At 41.7% G+C, this 22,297-nt stretch overlaps 1 protein-coding gene and 1 non-coding gene across 5 annotated transcripts in view; both read left to right on the forward strand.

Annotated features, from left to right (window-relative positions):
* The window catches only part of OTULINL (OTU deubiquitinase with linear linkage specificity like), a 34,938-nt gene extending 31,114 nt beyond the window's left edge, over positions 1–3,824 (forward strand). For 3 of the 4 annotated variants that reach the window (XM_060634374.3, XM_060634371.3, XM_060634373.3), the window contains 2 exons: positions 865–1,134; positions 2,060–3,824. In XM_060634374.3, coding sequence (XP_060490357.1) covers positions 865–1,134; positions 2,060–2,233 — 444 coding nt within the window. In that variant the 3' untranslated portion in view covers positions 2,234–3,824. Of the gene's footprint in view, positions 1–864; positions 1,135–1,865 lie in introns of all 4 variants that reach the window. The other variant, XM_060634372.3, reaches the window with a different exon arrangement.
* Positions 3,825–11,850: 8,026 nt separating this feature from the next.
* LOC132682512 (U6 spliceosomal RNA) lies at positions 11,851–11,954 on the forward strand. Its single transcript, XR_014135342.1, has one exon. It is a non-coding gene; the product is annotated as a U6 spliceosomal RNA (small nuclear RNA).
* Positions 11,955–22,297: the final 10,343 nt, after the last annotated feature.

A 22,297-nucleotide genomic window follows, 5' to 3' on the forward strand; every position in this document is an offset into this window, starting at 1 on the left:
GAAACCTTAACAGTCCCGTACCTTCGTCCTTCCCAGAGAGATGTGGTGCAAGGTCCAGACAGGGCATTCAGAAATGCACTTCTGGAATGTGCCCCATTCATAACTTGGGGACACCACAGACGCTGTCATTTGAACTAAGAGTTTTCCTGCCTTTTAATAGACACAGATTTGGAATTGTCGAAATGAACCCTCCCCGGTAAATACCGTAAAATTTCTGTGCTGTGGTTTTTTGATGAGTAAAACCGATATGTGAATATTGTGTCCCTTGTACTGTTATTGTGAGGATTGAATAAGTTAATATGTGTGGCTTTAAACTGTGCTTGGCACATGGTGAGCGGGAAAGAATACCAGTTATTACTGTTCGTCTCTGGAATATCTGCCGTGCGACCCAGCTGTATTAAGCTGTCTTAGGAAACTGACTTGCTTGGTTTTTTACCTAATCGGTGGTGCTTTTTTGAAAGAAATATTTAATCTAGTTTGTTATTATAAAAGTAATATATACTTGTGGTTAAAAAAATCCGGGTCGGGGGCGCCTGGTGGCTCAGTCGGTTGAACGTCCGACTTCAGCTCATGATCTCGTGGTTTGTGAGTTCGAGCCCTACGACAGCGCGGAGCCTGGAGCCTGCTTTGGATTCTGTGTCTCCCTCTCTCTCCGGCCTTCCCCCGCTCACGCTCTCTCTCACTCTCTCTCTCGGAAGTAAATAAACATTAAATTTTTTTAAAAAAAAATCAGGGTCAAAAATGAAAAGTTAAAGGTCCCCTCTGTTAATCTTTGGTTTATTTTTATACGTACTTTAAAACTATGCCATGCTGTCGGTATTCACCCCTACCCTGTAAATCTCACTCTCACGTCTGTGTTTCCAGTGGACCGAATTTAGTGGAATTAAAGATTATCACAAGAGAGGAAGTATGTGCAACATCCTCTTTTCTGATGCGATTCTGGAATATAAACTTTACGAAGCTTTAAAGTTCATCATGCTCTATCAAGTCACTGAAGTTTATGAGCAAATGAAGACTAAGAAAGTCATTCCCAGTCTTTTTCGGCTCCTGTTTTCCCGGGAAACATCCTCTGACCCTTTGAGCTTCATGATGAACCACCTGAATTCTGTGGGCGACACATGTGGACTGGAGCAGGTAATTGGGGCAGAAGAATGTGTTCAGGACCCTATGGCAGTGCCTAAACACACAGGTGTGTGGAGTTTACTTTCAGCGGTGATAAACCCACCTGCGGCGAAGTAGTGGCTTGATGTTGTTGCCCCTGAAAGGAGGAAAAGAAGAGTAAAAACCTCACTGCTCCGTGCAGTTTGCCGTGTGTCTGTCAAGCCCCGTGGCCACTGAGCGGTGCTGGAGGCCCTTCTGAGCTTTCACTCTGCTTCTCAGATGGTGGCAGTTCTCCCACAGCAGAGTTTAACCGAGAGAAAGTCCAGCCGGAGAAGGAGATAATGTTTGGGAAAGCATTTGGTTCCTTAGTGCAGATAAATAGACACTATTGAGAAATTCTAGGGGCGCCCGGCTGCCTCAGTTGGAAGAGCATACGACTCTTGATCTCCGGGTCGTGAGTTCAAGTCCCATGTTGGGTGTAGAGATGATTAAAACTAATACATAAACTTTAAGTTAAAAAAAAAGAAATCATTGAAAACTTTAAAATCCAGATAAGACTTTTTCATTCCCATAGAAAAGAGGTTTTCTTTTGTTTTGCTTTGCTCTCTTAGGTGGTGTGCAAAATTGCCTGCCATTTTCTTACCAAAATTTATCTAAAACTAGTTGGAAAACAGTGTGATATTAACCGTGAGCATCCTTTACTTTTTATTAGTTTTTTTTTTTTTTTTTTTTTTTTACCCCTGTAACTTCATGCTAGTCTACAGAGATGTTCCTCTGCTTGTCCCCTGCCTTCCGCATCGTGGGCATTTGTTCCTGACGCTGGCCTTTCGGTGGTTCATGTGTGGGTCTGTAAACAAGGGCACTGCTTCCTAAGCTTCAGGAGAACACGCTCCCTCCCCTGGTGGGGGCGGGAAATTGGAAATGTGTGTTTGTGACCTCTCTCTCGTCTCTTCTCCAGATCGATATGTTTATTCTTGGACACTCCCTTGAAATAAAGATAAAAGTGTTCAGACTGTTCAAGTTTAACTCCAGAGACTTTGAGGTCTGCTACCCAGACTTGCCGTTCAGGGAGTGGCCCGAGATCTCCCTGCTGACGGAGAATGACCGCCACTACCACATTCCTGTCTTTTAAGTCTGGCGTGGGCTGGGCACTGGCCCTCGCCGTTCACAGCGGTCACACGTTCAAGCAAAATCCAGTTGGAGAACCAAAGCTGGTGTTGCGACCATTGAAAGGGGCGGGACCTTCTTCTCCGGAGCTGCAGGTGCCCTGGACACAGAGGTGCACGGATGGCATGCTTTTGTTTTCCAGTGACTTCCTCCAAACCGGCCTATTTGTGTTTGGTGGTTTGACCTTGTTCACACGGGCTCTAGTCATTTCACATGCCACAGGCCTTTAAGGGCACCGGGAAAGGAAATCTGGGCAGTACAACAGGAAAAAAAGCGAGAGGAGAAGGGGAAAGGACTAACCAGGAACGAATTTGTCTGTAACCTGGATGTTCTCATTAGGAACCTTGTCTTTGACTGATTTGAGATCTTTATAAACGTGGCCTTATTTTATAAGCATTACTTTCCCAGGAATCTTTATGGTATATTGATTTTCTAGAACCACTTAATTAACTGTAAAACTATGTGTATGGGGTATGTGTACACACACACGCACACACACACATACACATGTATATACATTGTATAGTTTTATATATACATATATGAACACACACACACAAATCATCACTACTTTGTAATCTTGTACAATTTGTTTTATATCACTTTACACTTTTTTGTTACTGTTGCATCTGGCCAGTTGAATATGTTTTATGATAAAAAAGATTAATTCTGTAGATTAAGGTAACTGAATGACAACTATTGAACTATTACAAAATACTAAACTGTGGTGTATCTAATGTGTATTTACCTGTGTATTTAACGTGTGGTAGATAAAATAATGCCACCCCCCGATCACCATGCCTGTGTCCAAATCCCCGGGACCTGGGAATACGTTGGGTTAGATGGCAAAGAAGAAGAAGATTGCAGGTGGGATGAAGGTACTAATCTGACCTGGGAGGTTGTTCTGGGTTCTCCAGGTGGGCCCAGTGTAATCCCAAGGGTCCTTAAGAGGGGAGAAGAGGAATTGGGAGACGGTCAGGATCAGAGGAAAATGTAAAATAACAGAACAGAGAGAGAGAGAGAGAGAGACGCATTATTTCTGGCTCTGAAGATGGTGGAAGGAGCCATGACCCATGGAATGTGGATGGTCTCTGAAGGTGAAAAGGGAAGAGAACAGAGTCTTCCCCAAGGCCCCCAGAAAGGAACGTGGCCCTGCCCACACCTTGGTTTTAGCCCAGTGGGACGGAACCCGTGTTGGATCTCTAACCTGCAGAACTGTAAGATAATACGCTTGTGTTGTTTAAGTCACTAAGTTTATGGTAATGTGTTAGGTTAGAGCAGCAACTGACAACTAATACGCTCGAGCTAACGAATTTTTGGTCATCTTTATTTTGGAAATACTTTTCTAGTTTATTTTGGTCATCTTTATTTTGAAGGTACTTTGCTAGGCTGTTTTTGAACTTCAATAAATACAAAATAGCTTTTAAAATCTTGCCTAATGGTCTGCTACTTCAAAGTTACAAATCCTTTCTAAGAGCGACTTAGTGTTTTTGATGCTAATGTTTTCTCCCATGTTCATACTGCTGTGCTAGTAGAAATAAAATTAATTGCTGTGGCAGATGAAAACAACATCCAGATCTTTTGTCCTGGGGATAATCACTCGTGTGTACTACTCAAGCCAGACGTCTAATGCACACTGTGCTGTGCCTGCTCTCAGTTAGTTTCCTGGTAGAAGAGTTGGAAAGCAATTAGCTCAGACCAAGGGGCTTTGTGTCACCCTGATAGCCACACGAAACAAGAGTCCTTTTTGTTTTCAACGGGAGTTCTTCATTGATCTTTCTAGCACGTTCCTGCTTGGAAGTGTCTATGGTTTTGCATAACTCCTGTCATTTAACTGACCCCATTGAAAGTTCTTCCCATGATACATTACTGTGACCATGAGAAAATGGACCCTGCCCTTTGTGTTCATAGGCAGCTACAGTGACAGCCTGTAGCAGGTCACTGTGACTGATACTCGTGGCATGTCTGTTCTAGACTTTGGTTCCAGTTGAGCTGTCCAGGCACCTACCCGGCGTTTGTACCTTACCACTCACCTGGCATCTCCTTACTCAGTGTTATGATTTCCACACCAGTCCAGGATTGAAAGGAAGAACTTTTTCCCAGGGATTAGCAGCCCAAAGCTCTGTGACATACTAATCAATTATGTTTATCCTTAACCTTGTGTTGGGGGGCAGGGCAGGATGGGGCAAGACCAAATTGTGGAAAAGGGGCATCCCAGTACAAAGAAAGTAAAAAGTAAAGACCTTTAAATAGTTGCCACGTTTGCAGAAGGCACTGAGTCAAGAATTTGAGAGGAGGTATTGGGTGTTTCCAGTTTTGTTTTATTTTTAATTCAGTTGTGTAATGAATAACACATGAATTAGAGGGAACTGCATATAAATTACCACCACTTTTAAATGCCAACAAGAACCTGGAGGTGAATTTCCTATATGATGCCAACATTTAATGTCTTTCTAACCTCACATGTTTTAATGATAAGATTATAGCAAAAATGCAAACATACGCCCTTGTCCCTTTCTGACTTAAGAATATGTTTCTCTTAAATTTTGGCCATATGTGTCCATACTGAGGGGTCATATGCATAGTAGTACAAGACTGACTTTCTTATTGTGGCAAGATGTACTTTCTTACTGTGGCAAAATTTACCATTTTAACCATCTTTAAAAAAAATTTTTTTAACGTTTATTCATTTTTAAGAGACAGAGAGCAAGCAGGGGGCGGGCAGAGAGAGAGGGAGACACAGAATCCGAAGCAGGCTCCAGGCTCCGAGCTGTCAGCACAGAGCCCGATGCGGGACTTGAGCTCAAGAGCCCCAAGATCATGACCTGAGCCAAAGTCAAGACGCTTAACTGACTGAGCCACCCAGGTGCCCCTTAACCACCTTCAAATGTATACTTCAGTGGCATTAAGGACATCACACTGTTGTGCAACCGTCACCACCATCTGTCCCCAGAACACTTTTTATCGTCAAGATGGACTTTCTGATAGAGGGGCAGGTTTCATTCCCCCACCTGGTACTTGGACTTCTTTGACTTTACACATTCTTTATATCATGGCCTTCTAACCTCAGTATTTTCTCCAGACTTCCATGCAGAAGTCCAATGCAAGGGAGGTTTGGGTGACCAAATGGATCAGGCAAATCCTGTTCTACTTCATCTCCAAAGTGAAGAAATAATAACAGGGGGCTTCTGGTTTCATCCTAGGAACACACACCATTTAAAAGGTCCCCAAAGAACTGTATCAGTTGTGTACAATTCAGGCCACCGTGACGACTTGAGTTTCTTGAACGTGGGCCATCACAGTCTTGAACCAAAGTCCTTTCCGCCCATGGAGGAAGCCGTAGGGCCTTCTCTATGTATGGGAAAGAGACCCAGACAAGCCAGTGTAGAATCTGCCTGGCCTCCAGGAGAGAAGAAGAGCCCGAATCAGGGGACATTTACGTTAATTTTCCAAGGACTTGCCTGCTCAAATGAATTTTGCATGAAAATAATTGTTATTCTAGATCAGATGATTTTCTCATATTTTAGTGAGATCAAAGAAAGACCATTTTATTTCTGTCGAAGCTAATCTTGTGGAGGAAAAAAATGCTAAGTTCTGAGTACCACATTAAAGAAGGTAAAGTTTTAGACTGACAGCTAACCTCATATGTGGAAACCTATACAAATGTGAATAAAGAAATGACTAATTCAGAATTAGTGTTAGTTTTCACTTAAATAGCAAGTTCCTAAGGGGGTACGGTTGCTTTTACAGGAATGTGCTTCCACTGCTTAAGACTGGTTACTGTGTAAAATGTAAAACTAACAACATATATTTTTACGGATCTAAAACATTAACAGTCTATTGGGTTACCTGTCATTAGGTTGACTATTGTTTACCTCAGTACTGACCATATTTGTGTACACTTTTCTCTATAGAGAAAAGTCCTGTTTTCATCATAATGACTGTCTTACAGTCAGACACAAAATTAAGTGGGTCCAAATTGTACAATCACTTTTATGTCACTTGTTCAAAATGGTTGGGTCTTCTGTTAATTCATTTTAGTTTTAATCCCGTCCTATCCTGTAGGGCGAGAAAACGAAAGCATATCTGGATTCTGTTTGGGTTTAATATCAACAGGGTTTGTAAGTAATGGAAAACCACTCACTCCCGTATCCAACATCCCCTAGGCCAAAGTGCTCTGTAGAACAGCCAGAGGTATGTGCTGTGTGACTGCACTCGAAAGTCGTAGACTGTGTTTGAGGAGTTGAGGGGTCTGTCGGAACAAGTGCGGGGCAAAGCCAGCCCAAGTGGGTGAAGCGTGCGTGGGAGTGAAAGTTTAATGCTGGCTGGTGTCTCTGGAAAAAGACTACTCTCTGTTTAAAAACCAACTTTCGGGGCGCCTGGGTGGCTCGGTCGGTTGGGCGGCCGACTTCGGCTCAGGTCATGATCTCGCGGTCCGTGAGTTCGAGCCCCGCGTCCGGCTCTGGGCTGACAGCTCAGAGCCTGGAGCCTGTTTCGGATTCTGTGTCTGCCTCTCACTCTGCCCCTCCCCTGTTCATGCTCTGTCTCTCTCTGTCTCAAAAATAAATAAACGTTAAAAAAAAATTAAAAAAAAAAAAAAACAACCAACTTTCTGGGTGGCGCCTGGCTGGCTCAGTCGATAGGGCACGTGACCCTTGATGTCGGGGTCATGAGTTCAAAGCCCCATGTTGGGCATAAAGATTACTTTTTAATAAATAAATAAATAACAAATAAATAAATAACATCAAGCCCAACTTGCTGTATATAATGAACAATTGGTCCTCATTATCAGTGTCATCAGGGCTTAGGCTGATCTTTAAGTCCCTTTGTTTCCGTCAGTGTCCCTTGCGATGATTCTTGGAAAACTTAGTCAAGAGGATTTCTGTAAACTGAAAAAAATGCTTGCTTTAAGTATTTCCGGCTTAGTCCAGATGGGTTGGGTTGTAAAACCCATCTGCACAGGTAGCTTATTTAAACCGGCAATGTGTCCCAAAAAGCATTCCTACGTACAGAAATGTGAGGTTTTTTTTTTTCCCCACTTAAATAGCTTATTCGTAAGCAAAGAATTTTTTTTTTGTTCCTAATTTATAAAGCCTTACATGGATGGAACCAAATAGAGGTTGGAACCAAATAGAGGTTGGGTGTTAAAACCAGGTATAAGCACAGCATTTTACAGTTTTATTCTCTTCACCCTCAAGTCTGAAAAGACAGAACGAGGTCAGTAATGCTAAGCTGCTTCATGGACACTGTATAGCTTTACTCCATTGCACCTTACCATCGATCAACACATTTATCAGGACAGACGCAAAAGCCTGAGACTTTCCTGGCCCCAATTCTTGTTATCACTGCCATCCCCAAGGCCAAAATCCGGGAAACAGCTTGGGAAGCGCTTCAAGTACCTGTCAGCGTGTGTGTGAATTTCCTTTGGGTGCTGGCTTCTCTGCTGAACTGAGCTTCATGGAAAGGCCCCTGGGGCCAGGGAAAGAGAAGCAGCTGGTGCAAAATGATCAACAGCGGGAACAAAGACCCGGAAAGTTGCTTCAGTGTTCTGGAACTTTCAGACTCCTGTACATAAAAAAAGGAGCAAAGATGCGCTGATGGTGAAAATGGCGTTTTTTATAAAATATTCATATTATTGTAGTTAAATAGGAAAGATAAATACATCTTTCTTAGCAGAAGTGGCCTTTAGCTATAATTTGTTTTATTTTATTTTTTAATATTTATGTTCAAGGGAGAGAGAGCAGCGGAGGGGCAGACAGAGTGGGGACAGAGGATCCGAAGCAGGCTCTGTGCGACAGCAGAGAGCCCAATGCAGGGCTCAAACTCACAAACTGTGAGATCATGAACTGAGCCTCAGTAGGATGCTTCACCAACTGGGCCACCCAGGCGCCCTCCCTCCCCCCACTTTAGCTATAATTCAACATGCTGGAGAGATGAAAAGAAAAACTCAGCACTGGTGAGTGTGTGATCTATGTTTAATGCATTAGTCAGTGGTAGGTACATGAGAAATTAATGTTTCCACCTGGTTTATATTTCACAAGGTAATAACGGAACACTTGAATCTGCTCGTGGGACCCGTGATATTTAGTAGTTGCATTTTCGGCTGTCCCTCCTGTATGTCTTTACAAGAGCAAACAGCTATGAAAATACATCTTGCGCTGTACAAGAAAAGGAAACACCGCACGGCTTTCTTTTTAGAGCAGGAAGGAACGTGGCCTCTTCCCTTTGAAAACCGTGGCAGAATGGTGCTTGTAAAACGATTCACAGAGAGGCACAGCTTCTTAAAGTTTCCAATCCTTTGCAACGTGGCATCTCTGTAAAGCACAGTAAAAATGTTACCTTGAGATCTAGTTGCTGTAAAAGTTTCCAAACGCTTCCTCTCCCTTTCTGTACATGTTACCGCAGACAGACGGACAACAAAGGGTTCACAATGTGACACGGGCCTATAGAGCACACCCAGTAGCACGGAAACAGGGATTGCAAGAAAGAATCAAGAGATTCTGACGCTATTTATGTAGGGGCTTGGGATTTTGCCTAGAGCGGTGCGTTTTGTTGTTGTTGTTGTTTTGTGGGGTTTTTGCTGTTACTGGTCCATCTTTATCACAACACTTTATTTCTTTACTGGATTTCAAGCTCCGGTGGGGAAGGATATGGGTCTCGTATCATTGTGAGTGGAACAGAGCTCATACAGATATCAAGTAAATTCCAAGTTGCAAGTTGATAATGAGAGCCAAGTACAGCTAAGAAGCAAAGTGGGATTATTTCCCCCTGCGGTTTCTTTTTATTGATCCGGAACTTAGAGAGAGCACGTTTTCAGATGTCCTGGGGAGGGAAGCTTCCTGAAGTCAATGACACCCTGACGTAGCCACCAAGTCACAGTGACCTATGGAACGGCCACGGTAGACATGAGAGGTCAAACCAAGTCTTGCTAACATTCTGTCTCTAGTGAGGTTAAAATTAACCAAGGACAGCGGCCTCACCCAGAAACAGGTTCTTAAGTAAATATGGCTCGTGGAAGGACGTTATGAAGTGGGGTCACGGACTTCTAAGAATGAACCGAACCTTGAGATGTCAGGGGAGCACATGTGCCTGGTTCCATGCCTGTGAAAGAGGCCTGACCTCAGCCCGGGCTCTGAGAGCCTCCTTGGAGGCCCCAGGGTGGAGACAGCGATGTAGGGTCAGGGCGGTGTGGCTAAAAGAAAGCAAGGGCTCGGGCGGCCCGCACCTGCACACCCATGGCAGGAACACTTGAGTGCATCTCAGATATTTGTCAAAGTCAGAAGCAGGACTCACCCACCGTGCGCAGCTGAAATCAGGAAAAGTGAAGGCCTAGAGGCTTATCACCAGCACAGAGGAAAATACCTCCCGGTGGCAAGTGAGGTAGGAGGGCGTACTTAAATAACAGGTTTTCCACCAGGCTGTAAGACCCAGGTACTCATCTCCCCTTGGCTCCTGACGGTCTTCAGAGCTGCACACGACCACCGCTCTGCTTAGCATTTGCAGGATTCCTATGTGGTGGGCCAAAGAGAGGCCCTGAGCTAAACTGCTGCACTAAGGAAGAGCTTTGGAAAATCCATGAATTCCAGTTCTCTGTGGGTTTTATTGCGAATGAGAAATGGTTAGCGGCTTAAGTGGCTGTTTTACGATTAGTAGGAAATATCGCCTGAGCCTAAGTCAGCCTGGTCGGGAATGCAAGAAATAGGAGGTTCCTAACCTGCTTTGGGTTCTGTCCAAGCAGTTTGGGTTGTGATGACAGAAAAGCACTTAAGTGAGTCTGAGAGCGAGAATCCCACAGAGCAACAGGGCAGGAAGTACATCCAGTTCCCTTGGCAGTTGCCTGGGCCCAGAAGAGCCAAGAATTAAGGTTTCCGGCTGTGGGTCTCACAGTTCAGATGAGCTCTGGCCTCGTGGCTCACGATCTCTTTCTCCGTACCGCTCTTGGTCTCTCTCTACCTCCGGCTCCCCCTCTTCGTCCTCCTGGCACATTTGGCTGCTCCCACCACTGAGGCAAGCTGCATCTGAGTCCACCAGTTCAAATCCCCAGGAAGTAGAATCTGGTTGGCTCAGCCGACCCATGGCCCTTGAACCACATGGCCCACTCTATCCAATCATCTGTGGCCAGGGCGTGAGGCCAGTGTGTCGGCAGCACAGATTCAAAATTTCTGGGAAGCGGGTGTGAGCCCCGTGTGCCTTGAACCATATCTGTTGTTTGTGGAGCTTTTCACAGCTCAGGTGCACACGTGGGTGACCGTCAACGATGGAAGAAGAAGAATCTAGTTCAGATTAGCATATAATTAAGGTTAGTACTCTTATCAGTGAACATCCTCCTGATAAAAATATTAATGAAGTCACTGAAGATGAGCGGAGACAAATGCCAGCTGGCACCCGAGTGTCAGGGTAACTGTCACACAAGGCTGCCCTCCTGAAGTACTTTTCTCAGTGGTCAGGTGAAGATAAAAAGAAGAAAAAGTTGCAGGTGCCCAGAGTAATCCCCCTCCTGCAAAGGTTTGTTTCTATTGATCTGTTTAGTTAGCTGAGCAGCTACACGTGTGGTGTTTTAAAAATGCAGACCAAGGGCACTGGGGTGGCTCCATCGGATAAGCGACCCTCTTGAAATTTGGTTCAGGTCATGATCGCATGGTTTGTGAGGTTGAGCGCCCGCCCCGAGCTGATGGTGCAGAGCCTGCTTGGGATTCTCTCTCTCTCTCTGCCCCTTCCCCACTTACGAGCTCGCTGTCTCTCTCTCTCTCTCTCTCTTGCAAAATAAATAAACTTAACAAAAACCAAAGAACCCCAGGAGTGAGTGTTATTCCCATTAACAAAAAATGCAGACCAGAGTCCTGGGAGCTTTCCTGCAGTGTTTTGATGTCAAGTGGATTCCAGGTCCCAGGTCCTCTGAACCTCACGTAGGTGCATTTGCAGCAAACCTTTTAGTCTGCAGTGGGTTAGGTCTGTGATGCATTCTGGCTGCAGTACTCAAACTTCATGTTGCAAAGGTTGGATTTGGCATTGTCTACTTCCTCCAGGTTGCATGACAACTTCCTTAATTTGTTGTTCTCTTTGTGCCACGGGTAGTAAATTTCCACGGCGGTGGAAATTGGCTCCCCCGCTCTTACACAGAAACATGAAGGTCAAATCTGATTATCTGGGACCTCATGCACAGAATTCCTAACAGCTCTATCAAAAGTTAGTTTTATGTTTACTGTAATGAGATATCGTTTCCCCTATTCCTATTATGACTTCTACAGGATATTCTGTATGTTAAGACACAGTCTGGGGCTAGGAGACAGAGTACCCAGGCCCTGAGAGGCTTAAACCTGGCGGTGGTTCTCATTAATGAGATTGTATTTGTGGTTTTCTAGACATTAAGAATAAGGGGAACTCTTTGGAGAACCTCATAGTGGATATCAGAAAGGATAGTTTGGTATTGTAAATGGATAACCCACGAAATCTATTTCTGGACCCATCTGTGTTGGACAGTAAGCTTAGCTACATTTCAGAGGTTAACAATACTGCTAAACTAAGCCAAGGGATGTTTGGCTTAAAAAAAAAAAAAAAAAAAGAAAGAAAGCAAGAAAGCATGTGCTTCAGCAAGCACATGTACGAAAACTGGAACGATACAGAGAAGATTAGTGTGGCCCCTGCATGAGGATGATGTGCAAATTCATGAAGTGTCCATATTTTTCTATAGCCAATAATACTGTACTGACGTATGGTGACTGATGATAACTGCACGTATCACGGTGAACACTGGGTGATGTGCAGAATTGTGAAATCACTATGGTCTACACTTGTAACTAACATAACACTGTATGTCAACTATACTTCAATTAAAAAAATGAAAATAAATACAGGGAAGAGGAAATATTTCTTACAAGTTCATGATCATCGAGACCTAATGGAATGTATAAATGTGCTTACAAATGCTAAGAAAACCATAGTAACAAAAGTAGTCAGACTTAAAGCTTTATTCTAATGACCTCAGTCGCCAAGTTGAATACCCATGTGGGAAGAAGCCTTGTCTACTTCCTCCAGGTCCCTTGACAACTTCCTTAATTTGTTGTTCTCCTTGTGCCACGAGTAGTAAATTTCCACGAAGTTGGAAGTTGGTACCTTATAAAACAGATATTGATGGTGCTATACCCATAGTTACCTATTATGTACACACAGTTACTCCAGCTCAAGAAAAATAAATAGCGGTGCCTGGGTGGCTCAGTCAGTTAAGCATCCGACTTCAGTCTAGGTCGTGATCTCGCTGTTCCCGAGTTCGAGCCCCACGTCGGGCTCCGTGCTGATAGGTCAGAGCCTGGAGCCTGCTTCAGATTCTGTGTCTCCCTCTCTCTCTCTGCCCCTCCCCCATTCACACTCTGTCTCTGCCTCAAAAATAAGTAAACATTAAAAAAATTAAACAACAAAAAAATAGAAATGGTGGAATAGTTTCAAATGATTCCAAACCATCTTCCTTACTTTATTCCTAAACCACCTCCGGATAATTAGACTTTCTTTTTTTTAACTTTTAAATATCTATTTATTTTTGGAAGAGACAGAGCATGAGCAGGGGAGGAGCAGAGAGAGAGAGACACACACACAGAATCCGAGGCAGGCTCCAGGCTCTGAGCTGTCAGCGCAGAGCCTGATGTGGGGCTCCAACTCATGAACCATGAGATCACGACCTGAGCTGAAGTCGGACACTTAACCAACTGAGCCACCCAGGCGCCCCCAGATAATGAGACTTTCGATGTCAGTTTTAGGTGTTTTTGTTTGTTTGTTTTGGGGTATTTTGTTTTGTTTTGGTCTATACAAAGCTTTTATTCTTCTCTTTTCACTTAACGTGTGTATTAGTCAGAATCCTGGAAAGAAACAGCATTCACTTGATGGTTCAAATGAAGAGCCATTTAGTGAAGGATGGTTTACAGAGATGCCGGTAAGGTTAAGGGAACCGACAAAAGCTGCTGAGGCACCCAGGAACCAGCCCTGGCATGAAGCTGTTACTGTCATCACAGCCAAAAAGACAGAGGGAGAAAATGAAGGTAATGGAGCCCAGAGAGGGCTGCAGGGTTAGAGGGGACTGGCCAGCAGGAGCTGTAGTCCTGGAGGAGCAGAGGCAAGGGGACAGTGAGAAGACACATCCCAGAATGTCATCTCTCCTCCTGCCCTTCCATCTCCTACTGGCATCTCTCATTGGCTAAACCCAACCTGCAGCCAGAGGGCAAGAGAATAAGGACAAAGTAGTGCCCTGGGCTCCATTTCCTAGGGTGCAGACCAGGGTAGAAAATGATTCTGACTGGCTCAGTCCATAGAGCATGCAACTCTTGATCTTGAGGTCGTGAGCTCAAGCCCCTGGTGGACACAGAGCCTTGCTTTGCCCAGCTGTATGTACATCACAAGCCTCAGGCAGCACCTTGCTAGGATAGAGAACTGTCTTGACTATGCCAGGATCTCTTAGGCACAGGTGGAAATTTAAACTGGCACACATATTGAGAAGCTTCCATTTTTTTATGTCTGTTCTTATGTTGAACAAGGGGCAGTGATGAAGAGTTGTAACCAAAGGCATTTTCAAGTGGATGAAACAAAATAAACATCTTTAAATATTAACTGGAAAAGAATCTCTCCACATAAAACCATTTAAAGAGGTTTATATAGTTTAGGAATGTAAGCAAAGACACATGATGAGGGACAACCTTTTCAAAATTGTAATGCCTCAAAGTTCCTATTTGTAGACTGATGGTCCTAAGGAGACGCACAGTTAGATTAACACAATCTTTAGTACCATTGTCTACTAACAGAGGCTGGGAGGGTCAGCATCATCTATGTGGCAGGCAAGAAAGCTATTAAATCCTTGTATACAGAGAGAACCAATTACCACACTGAACTGCTGTCCTTGTGATTAATGATTGAGTACCTGACAGCCACTTTTCGTTATGGGAGCATTCTAAATGTTTCTCAGCATCCGGCCGTTGGCTTGGTTCTTCTGTGCACCTGCAGCCGACCACATATCCCATGTTCCCTCCTCAGAACGCTTTGGTTTCAAGCTTGCCATAGTGAAGAAAGGATTTTGTGAATCTCTTCCCAAGGTCAGGCCAGGGATCTTCCAGCATTATGCTTTCAAGAAAATCAGCTTCCAAATTGACTATTCAAGAAACCCAGAGGGTCACACCTTAGTACTAGGGCTAAACTAGCTCTGAATTGAGGCAACTGCAGACCTACCCTGTAACAGTTTTTTAAAAAGCCATGAAAAGATCAAACCCATCTGAACTTCCAATAGCATAACTTTCTTTCAGAACAAAGCCAATGTTCTTCAAAGAAAGATAGCAAAGTTCACATACTCGATAACCTAACAACTCAACATTCAGCCTCCAGTAAAAAATTCCTGGACATGCCAAGAATCAGGAAAATGTGACCCATAACCAGGAGGAAAAAAAAAGTCGATAGAAAAAGATCCACCAATGACAGAGATGGTGAAATTAGTACACAAAACTTTGAAATACCTTTTATAAATACCCTATGTTTATGGATCTTTAATATGAATAGAATGGAGGGAGTTGTGAAGATATAAAAGGAACCAAATGGAAATTATAGAGATAACAATTAAAATATTTGAAATGAAAACAAATACACTGGATGAGATTAACTGCATCTGAGACATGGGAAAAGAAAGGATCAGCAAACCTGAAGATGTAGCAATACAAACAATTCAATCTGCAACAGAGAAAAAAAGATGGAAAAAAAATAAATGAGGCCTCAGTGACCTGGGGATAATATCAGGTGGTTTATTGTATGTGTAATTGACATCCCAGAACACTGTGATTTAGTGGTAGGGAGGAGAAAGGGACAGAAAAATATCTGAAGAAACAATGGCTGAAAAAATTCCAAATTTAACAAACACTATGAACCCATGGATCTACAAACCTTAATGAATCCCAAAGAGGACACACACACACACACACACACACAAATCATATCAAAGCACATTATAATTAAATTGTTGAAAAACAGTGATGAAGAGGAAAATCTTAAAATCAGCCAGAGGAAGGCACATGATGTACCGAGGAACAAAGAATGAAAGCAGATTTCTTCTCAGAAATGATGCAGGTCAGAAGATCATGGTATGGCATCTTTAAATTGCAGAATGAAAAAAATAAAACATGGTCAACATACAATTCTATATCCAGCAAAAATCTCTTTTCCACTTAAGGGGTGCCTGGCTGGCTCGATCAGAAGAGCATGTGAGTCTTGATTGTGGGGTCATGAGTTCAATCCCCACATGGGCTATAGAGATTATTTAATAAATAAAACTGTAACATAAAATAAAATTTTCAACTTAAGGTGAAATAAAGCCTTTTTAAGACAAACAAAAGCTGAGATGGGTCGCCTGGGTAGCCCAGTTAGTTGAGCATCCAACTCTTGATTTCAGCTCAGGTCGTGATTTCATGTTAGTGAGATGAAGCCACACGTTGGGCTCTGAGCTGACAGCACAGAGCCTGCTTAGGATTCTCTCTCTCTGTCCCTCCCCCACTCAGTCTGTTTCCCTCTCTCTCTCTCTCTTAAAATAAATAAACAGTAAAAAAAGCTGACAGAGTTTGCAATTGAACATTACCCTAAGTAATGTTAAAGGACATTCTTTAGGCAGAAGAAAAATAAAACCGGATGAAAACTGGGATCTACACAAGAAAATGAAGAACACAGGGAATGGTAAATATGTGGGTAAATACGAAAGTGTTTTCTTTTCATTTAAAAAAATTCTTTGAGATGTAATTAACGTATAAAACAAAAATAACGTGTATTTCATAACTTATGCAGAAACAAAATGTATGACAATGATAACACAAAGGATGGAAGGGGAAAATGGAAGTATACTGTTGTTATTACATAACGTTCCCACATTTAAAATAGACTTGGTAAGTTAAGGAGATAGGCTATCAGCATTAGCACAACCACTAAAAACTAGAATGTAGAAGTATAGCTAATAAACCAATAGTAGGAAATAAAGGGGGGAAATGAACAAAGAGCAAATGGGATGAGTAGAGGACTAACAGGCAAGTTGGGGAAGTCATCAAGGAGAGCGGCAACAGACTGTTGAGATTCTGTGTGCCACAAGAGAAGAACAGCCATCTTTCAGATGACCTTGTAGTTAAAGAAAGCAATCAATCACTAGAGGAAGAGGTAAGGAGTAAAGAATCATTATGGAATGGACATGGGAAGCTTTTGCTTTTTGAAACATTTGGACTCAAGATCCATTTCCCAACTTCTCAGTGTGTTAGGGGTTCCATTGTGTGCCTACTCAGATGGATACACTTTCCTCAGGAAGAGAAGTATTATTTACAACTTTTGTGTTAATGAACCCAAGGACTCCTACGGAAATGTACTCTGACCTCTTACACAACATTTTTACTTAAGTCAGAGCGAAGGAAATAGTGGACATTGAGAAATCAAATGGCTGCCTTCCACTCTGTTCCCTTTAAAAATCAACAATTGTCATTTTTTTTCTGCTTAAAGAAGCTGCATCTAACCTTATGGAATTCAACAGAGTTCCTGTGCTAGTGATTTTGATATTTAAATGTGAGTAAGATAGGTAAATGGCAACTAAAATTGAATCATTTGAGTAAGGTTGAAAAACAGTGAGACTAAACCATACACGTTTAGTTAGATTTAAAAACTTTTTAAATTAATCTTTATTTATTTTTGAGAGAGAGAGAGACAGAGTGTGAGCGAGGGAGGAACAGAGAGAGACACAAACACACACACAGAATCCAAAGCAGGCTCCAGGCTCTGAGCTGTCAGCACAGAGCCCCATGTGGGGCTCGAACTCACAAACCACAAGCTCATGCCCTGAGCCAAAGTCAGATGCTTAACTGACTGAGCCACCCAGGTGCCCCTAGTTAGATTTTTTTGCAGAGCATCTTATCCACATACTCCACAGCAGTCATACAGATAAAGACATGAAGTTACATGTTTTGACACAATTTTGCTGTTCAAACATTCATGGAACTTTTCTGCATAATTTCTTATTTTGACGTGTTAAGTCTTACAGAATTCCTTTATAACAGTGTTATGGGGGGTTAGAATTAACATTCACCCTACAGATAAATTCTATATGACAGGATTGATCGTATAGAGATATGTGTAGTGGACAATGCGTCTGCAATTATGTGCTGAAGAGCATCGTTGGACTAAATTTAGAAAGGTGAAGGATTAGATGAATAGCTTTTTATCTATTCCTCATCCCTAGAAATGGGCCCATTTCCAGGCCAGGTCCAAGATTACTTATTAGAAATTTTGTGCCCATCTGTAACATCCTTAAAAAGATAATTCTTGCCATGAAGGCTATTAACAGTATAGCCTGAGTATATCCAAGACAGTAGTCTGGGCTTCTAATGTCATGGGAGACTCTGTGCTCCCAGAATAAAATAAATTGCTTAAAAATGAAATAGGGTGACATGTTAAAGAATTCAGTAATAAAAATACCTTTCATGAATACAAACCATGCAAGTTATTTCACAAATACTAGCTTAGTTTACCATGCATGTGTAATTGTTGACAAGTTTTGGATAAGGAAATGAAGCTAATAGAGGCGAGTGACTTGTCAAAGAGCTCATGGACGGAGTATCTGCACAGAACAATCAATCAATGTATTTTGCTGGATGTACTAATGAAGTTGCAGATCTTTTGTTTCCTGTTTGAGTGCTCACAAAATGTATATACAAAGGCAATCTGTCTGCCATAATATATGACAGTGTTAAAAAGAAGAAAAGCACAATAGAGATGTCACTTTTAGGAAACTTCTGCAGGACCTGGGTAGCCTTTTGAATGGTACCTTTGAAAGTATACACTGTGCAGAGGAGCTGTCCCTGGTGCTGAACCTGCCACGGAGCAACGAGGTCAAATAACAGCCTTCACCAATTTTTGTCCCTATTTTTTTCTGGGCTCCTATTACCAATGACAATACTATTAAGAAAAATTATGTTTATTAAATATTTTGCCATTTTGACAATTTGAAACGCTATTTTTAAAATTACAGCTTTGTTTGAAGGAAATAATCAGCAAAACTAAAAGACAACCGATGGAATGGGAGAAGACATTTACAAATGACATATCAGATAAAGGGTTATTATCCAAAATCACAAAGAACTTATCAAACTCAACACTCAAAAAACAAATAAACCAGCAGAGAAATGGGCAAAAGACATGAATAGACACTTCTCCAAAGAAGCCTGTCGGATGGCCAACCGACACATGAAAAACTGCTCAATATCACTCATCATCAGGGAAATACAAATCAAAACCACAATGAGACACCACCTCACACCTGTCAGAATGGTTAACATTAACAACTCAGGCAACAACAGATGCTGAGGAGGATGTGGAGAAAGAGGATCTCTTTTGCACTGCTGGTGGGAATGCAAACTGGTGCAGCCACTCTGGAAAACAGGATGGAGGTTCCTCAAAAAATTAAAAATAGAACTACCCTATGACCCAGGAATTGAACTACTAGGTATTTATCCAAAGGATACAGGTGTGCTGTTTCAAAGGGGCACATGCAACCCAATGTTTATAGCAATGCTATTGACAATAGCCAAAGTATGGAAGGAGCCCAAATGTTCATCGACAGATGAATGGATAAAGAATATGTGGTATATATATATATATATATATATATATATATATACACAAACAATGGAGTATTACTCAGCAATAAAAAAGAATGAAATCTTGCCATTTGCAACCACGTGGATAGAACTACAGGGTATCATGCTAAGCGAAATTAATAAGTCAGAGAAAGACAAATATCATATGACTTCACTCATGAGGAATTTAAGATACAAAATAGATGAACACAAGGGAAGGGAAGCAAAAATAATATAAAAACAGGGAAGGGGACAAAACATAAAATACTCTTTTTTTTAATTTTTTTTTTTTTCAATGTTTTTTATTTATTTTTGGGACAGAGAGAGACAGAGCATGAACGGGGGAGGGGCAGAGAGAGAGGGAGACACAGAATCGGAAACAGGCTCCAGGCTCCGAGCCATCAGCCCAGAGCCTGACGCGGGGCTCGAACTCACAGACCGCGAGATCGTGACCTGGCTGAAGTCGGACGCTTAACCGACTGCGCCACCCAGGCGCCCCATAAAATACTCTTAAATATAGAGAGCAAACAGAGGGTTGCTGGAGGGGTTGTAGGAGGGGGGATGGTCTAAATGGGTAAGGGGCATTAAGGAATCTACTCCTGAAATCATCGTTGCACCATATGCTAACTAACTTGGATGTAAATTAAACAATAAATAAGTTTTTTAAAAATTAAAGCTTTGTTGAGTTACATAATATTAAATTTACATTTTTAAAGTGTACAACTCAGCACATTCTAGTGTATTCACAAAGTTGTAAAATTATCATCACTATATAATTTCAAGAACATTTTATTACCACAAAAAGAAACTCATCCCCTCAGTCTTTGGCAACCAGGAATCTACTTCCTGTCTCTATAGATTTGCCTATTCCAGACTTTTTGTATAAATGAAATTATATAATGTGTGACCTCTTGAGACTGGCTTCTTTCATGTAACGTCATGTCTTCAAGGATTATCCGTGTTGTAATATGTATCAGTACTTACTTTTCATTGACAATTCACTATATGGATATACTACTTTTATTCATGTATTTATCAGTCAACAAACATTTACATTGTTTCTACTTTTAACAACTATTTTTTTTAAGTTTATGTTTTTTGAGACAGGGAGAGAGAGCATGTGAGCAGAGGAAGGGCAGAGAGGGCGGGGAGAGAGAGAATCCCAAGCAGACTCCGCACTGTCAGTGCAGAGCTTCGGGCTCCATCTCTTAGTTTATGAGATCATGACCTGAGCTGAAATCAAGAATCAGACACTTAACTGACTGAGCCTGGTTCTACTTTTTACTATGCTGATATGAATATCCATGTACAAGTTTTTTTGTGTGAACATGGGTTCAGTTATCTTAGATATGTGCCTAGGAATGGAATTGTTGTGTTATGCGGTCTTTTCAATATTTTGAGGAATTGCCAAATGCTTTTCCAAAGCAGATGCACTATTTTACATTCCCACCAGCAATGCATGAAGATTCAAATTTCTCCACATCCTTGCCAACATTTGCTATTATCTATCTTCTTGATTTTAATCATCCTAGTAGGTATGAAATTGTACCTCACTGTGGTTTTTCACTTCTGCTCACATTTCCTTATTGAGGAATGATATTGAACATCTCTTCATGTACTTATCGGCCATTTGTTATCTTCTTTGGAGAAATGTCTATTCAAATATTTTGTCCATTTTTTAGAAGTTGGGTGATTTTTATTGTTGAGGTAAAAGAGTTCTTTACATATTCTGGTTATGAGTCTTTTATCAAAGATACCATGTGCAAATATTTTCTCCCTGTGGGTTGTCTTGTCACTTTCTTAATGATGTAAAGGACTAATAGAGTGATCCTTTTCTGGTTCTTCCCAATACGTCCCTTAGCAGTTCTATAAGGGTTTGTTAATGGAATGTAGTAAGAATTCCAGGGGTAACTGGGTGGCTCAGTCAATTCAATGTCCAACTCGTGATTTTGGCTCAGATCATGGTCTCATGGTTCGTGGGATTGAGCCCTGCATTGGGCTCTGTGCTGAAAGTGTAGTCTGCTTGGGATTCTCTCTTCTCTCTCTCTCTGTCTCCCCCCTCCCTCCCCTACTTATGCATGCGATTTCTCTCTCAAATAAACTTTAAGAAAGATTTAGAATGTAGTAAGAATTCCCATATCTGTGCTCTTAGTAGCACATTATGAAGCAGGGAACTCATTTACAATATAATTGTTGGGAAATATCATATGGAAGAATATTTTTAGTCGTTCTCTGGTAAAACACTTTTTGGAAACCTGGATGGTTCAGAATATGTGACATCTGTTCCCTGCAGGAGAAGAGGCATGCCTCAAATGCTGTGCTTTTCTCATTATACTGAGCCTCTTCATAACAAACACTGCTTGAAAATGTTGCCAAGAGGGGCGCCTGGGTGGCTCAGTTGGTTAAGAGGCCAACTTGGGCTCAGGTCATGATCTCACAGTCTGTATATTCAAGCCCTGAATTGAGTTCTGTGCTGACACCTCAGAGCTTGGAGCCTGCTTCAGATTCTGTGTCTCCCTCTCTCTCTGCCCCTCACCTGCTCACATTCTGTCTCTCTCTCTCTCTCTCAAACATGAATAAACATTAAAAAATAAATTAAAAAAAGAAATGTTGCCAAGAAAAAAAAGAAATGGAAACATGGAATTATTTTCTATCCTAGAAAATATTCAGTTCCTGTGTTCAAATCCTGTTCTTTGGCAAGAAAATACATTTCTTTTACACAATCAGAGAGAGACTCTAAAAGATTTTTTTCATGGGAAAACATTACCTTCTGCAAGAGTGTTTTTTTACCCCCTTCATGGAAAACAGAACAAGAAAAATAATCTAGTAAGTTAACTGAGGCCAGTTTTATTCCTTTAAAAAGTTCTAAATGTAGTATTTATCCAACACCTATATTAAGTTGAAAAAGAAGTCTTCTAACCCCCATAGCCCTGAGCCAAAAATATATCTCCCCTATATTGGCAGTTCTCCACTATGTGCCTAAGTTAGGAGAATTTTCATTCTCAAGCTAAAATCAATAATTGCTTTAACATAATTGAAGAATCATTCAAACATATAAAGTTTGATTTGTTCATAGGGTAAATTATATTTATTAATACTTATTTTTAAATGCTTATTTTGTTGGACAGAAATGAGAGTGATATAGTAGTTTCATGTACAAATATCTGAACTTACCACTTAATTTAAAGTTTCCACCCTAATATCCCAAAGTCCTAACAGTTGGAGTCATTTATATTTTATCTAAATAATTCTTGCGTAGATTTGTCTTTTAAAATAAGTACATAGTGGGCGCCTGGGTGGCTTAGTCAGTTAAGCATCTGACTTCAGCTCAGGTCACGATCTCATGGTTTGTGGGTTCGAGCCTCATGTCTCACTGTGCTGACAGCTCGGAGCCTGGAGCCTGC

This window comes from Panthera onca, chromosome A1 (genome assembly GCF_046562875.1).
Source record: "Panthera onca isolate mPanOnc1 chromosome A1, mPanOnc1 haplotype 2, whole genome shotgun sequence".
NCBI lineage: Eukaryota > Metazoa > Chordata > Mammalia > Carnivora > Felidae > Panthera > Panthera onca.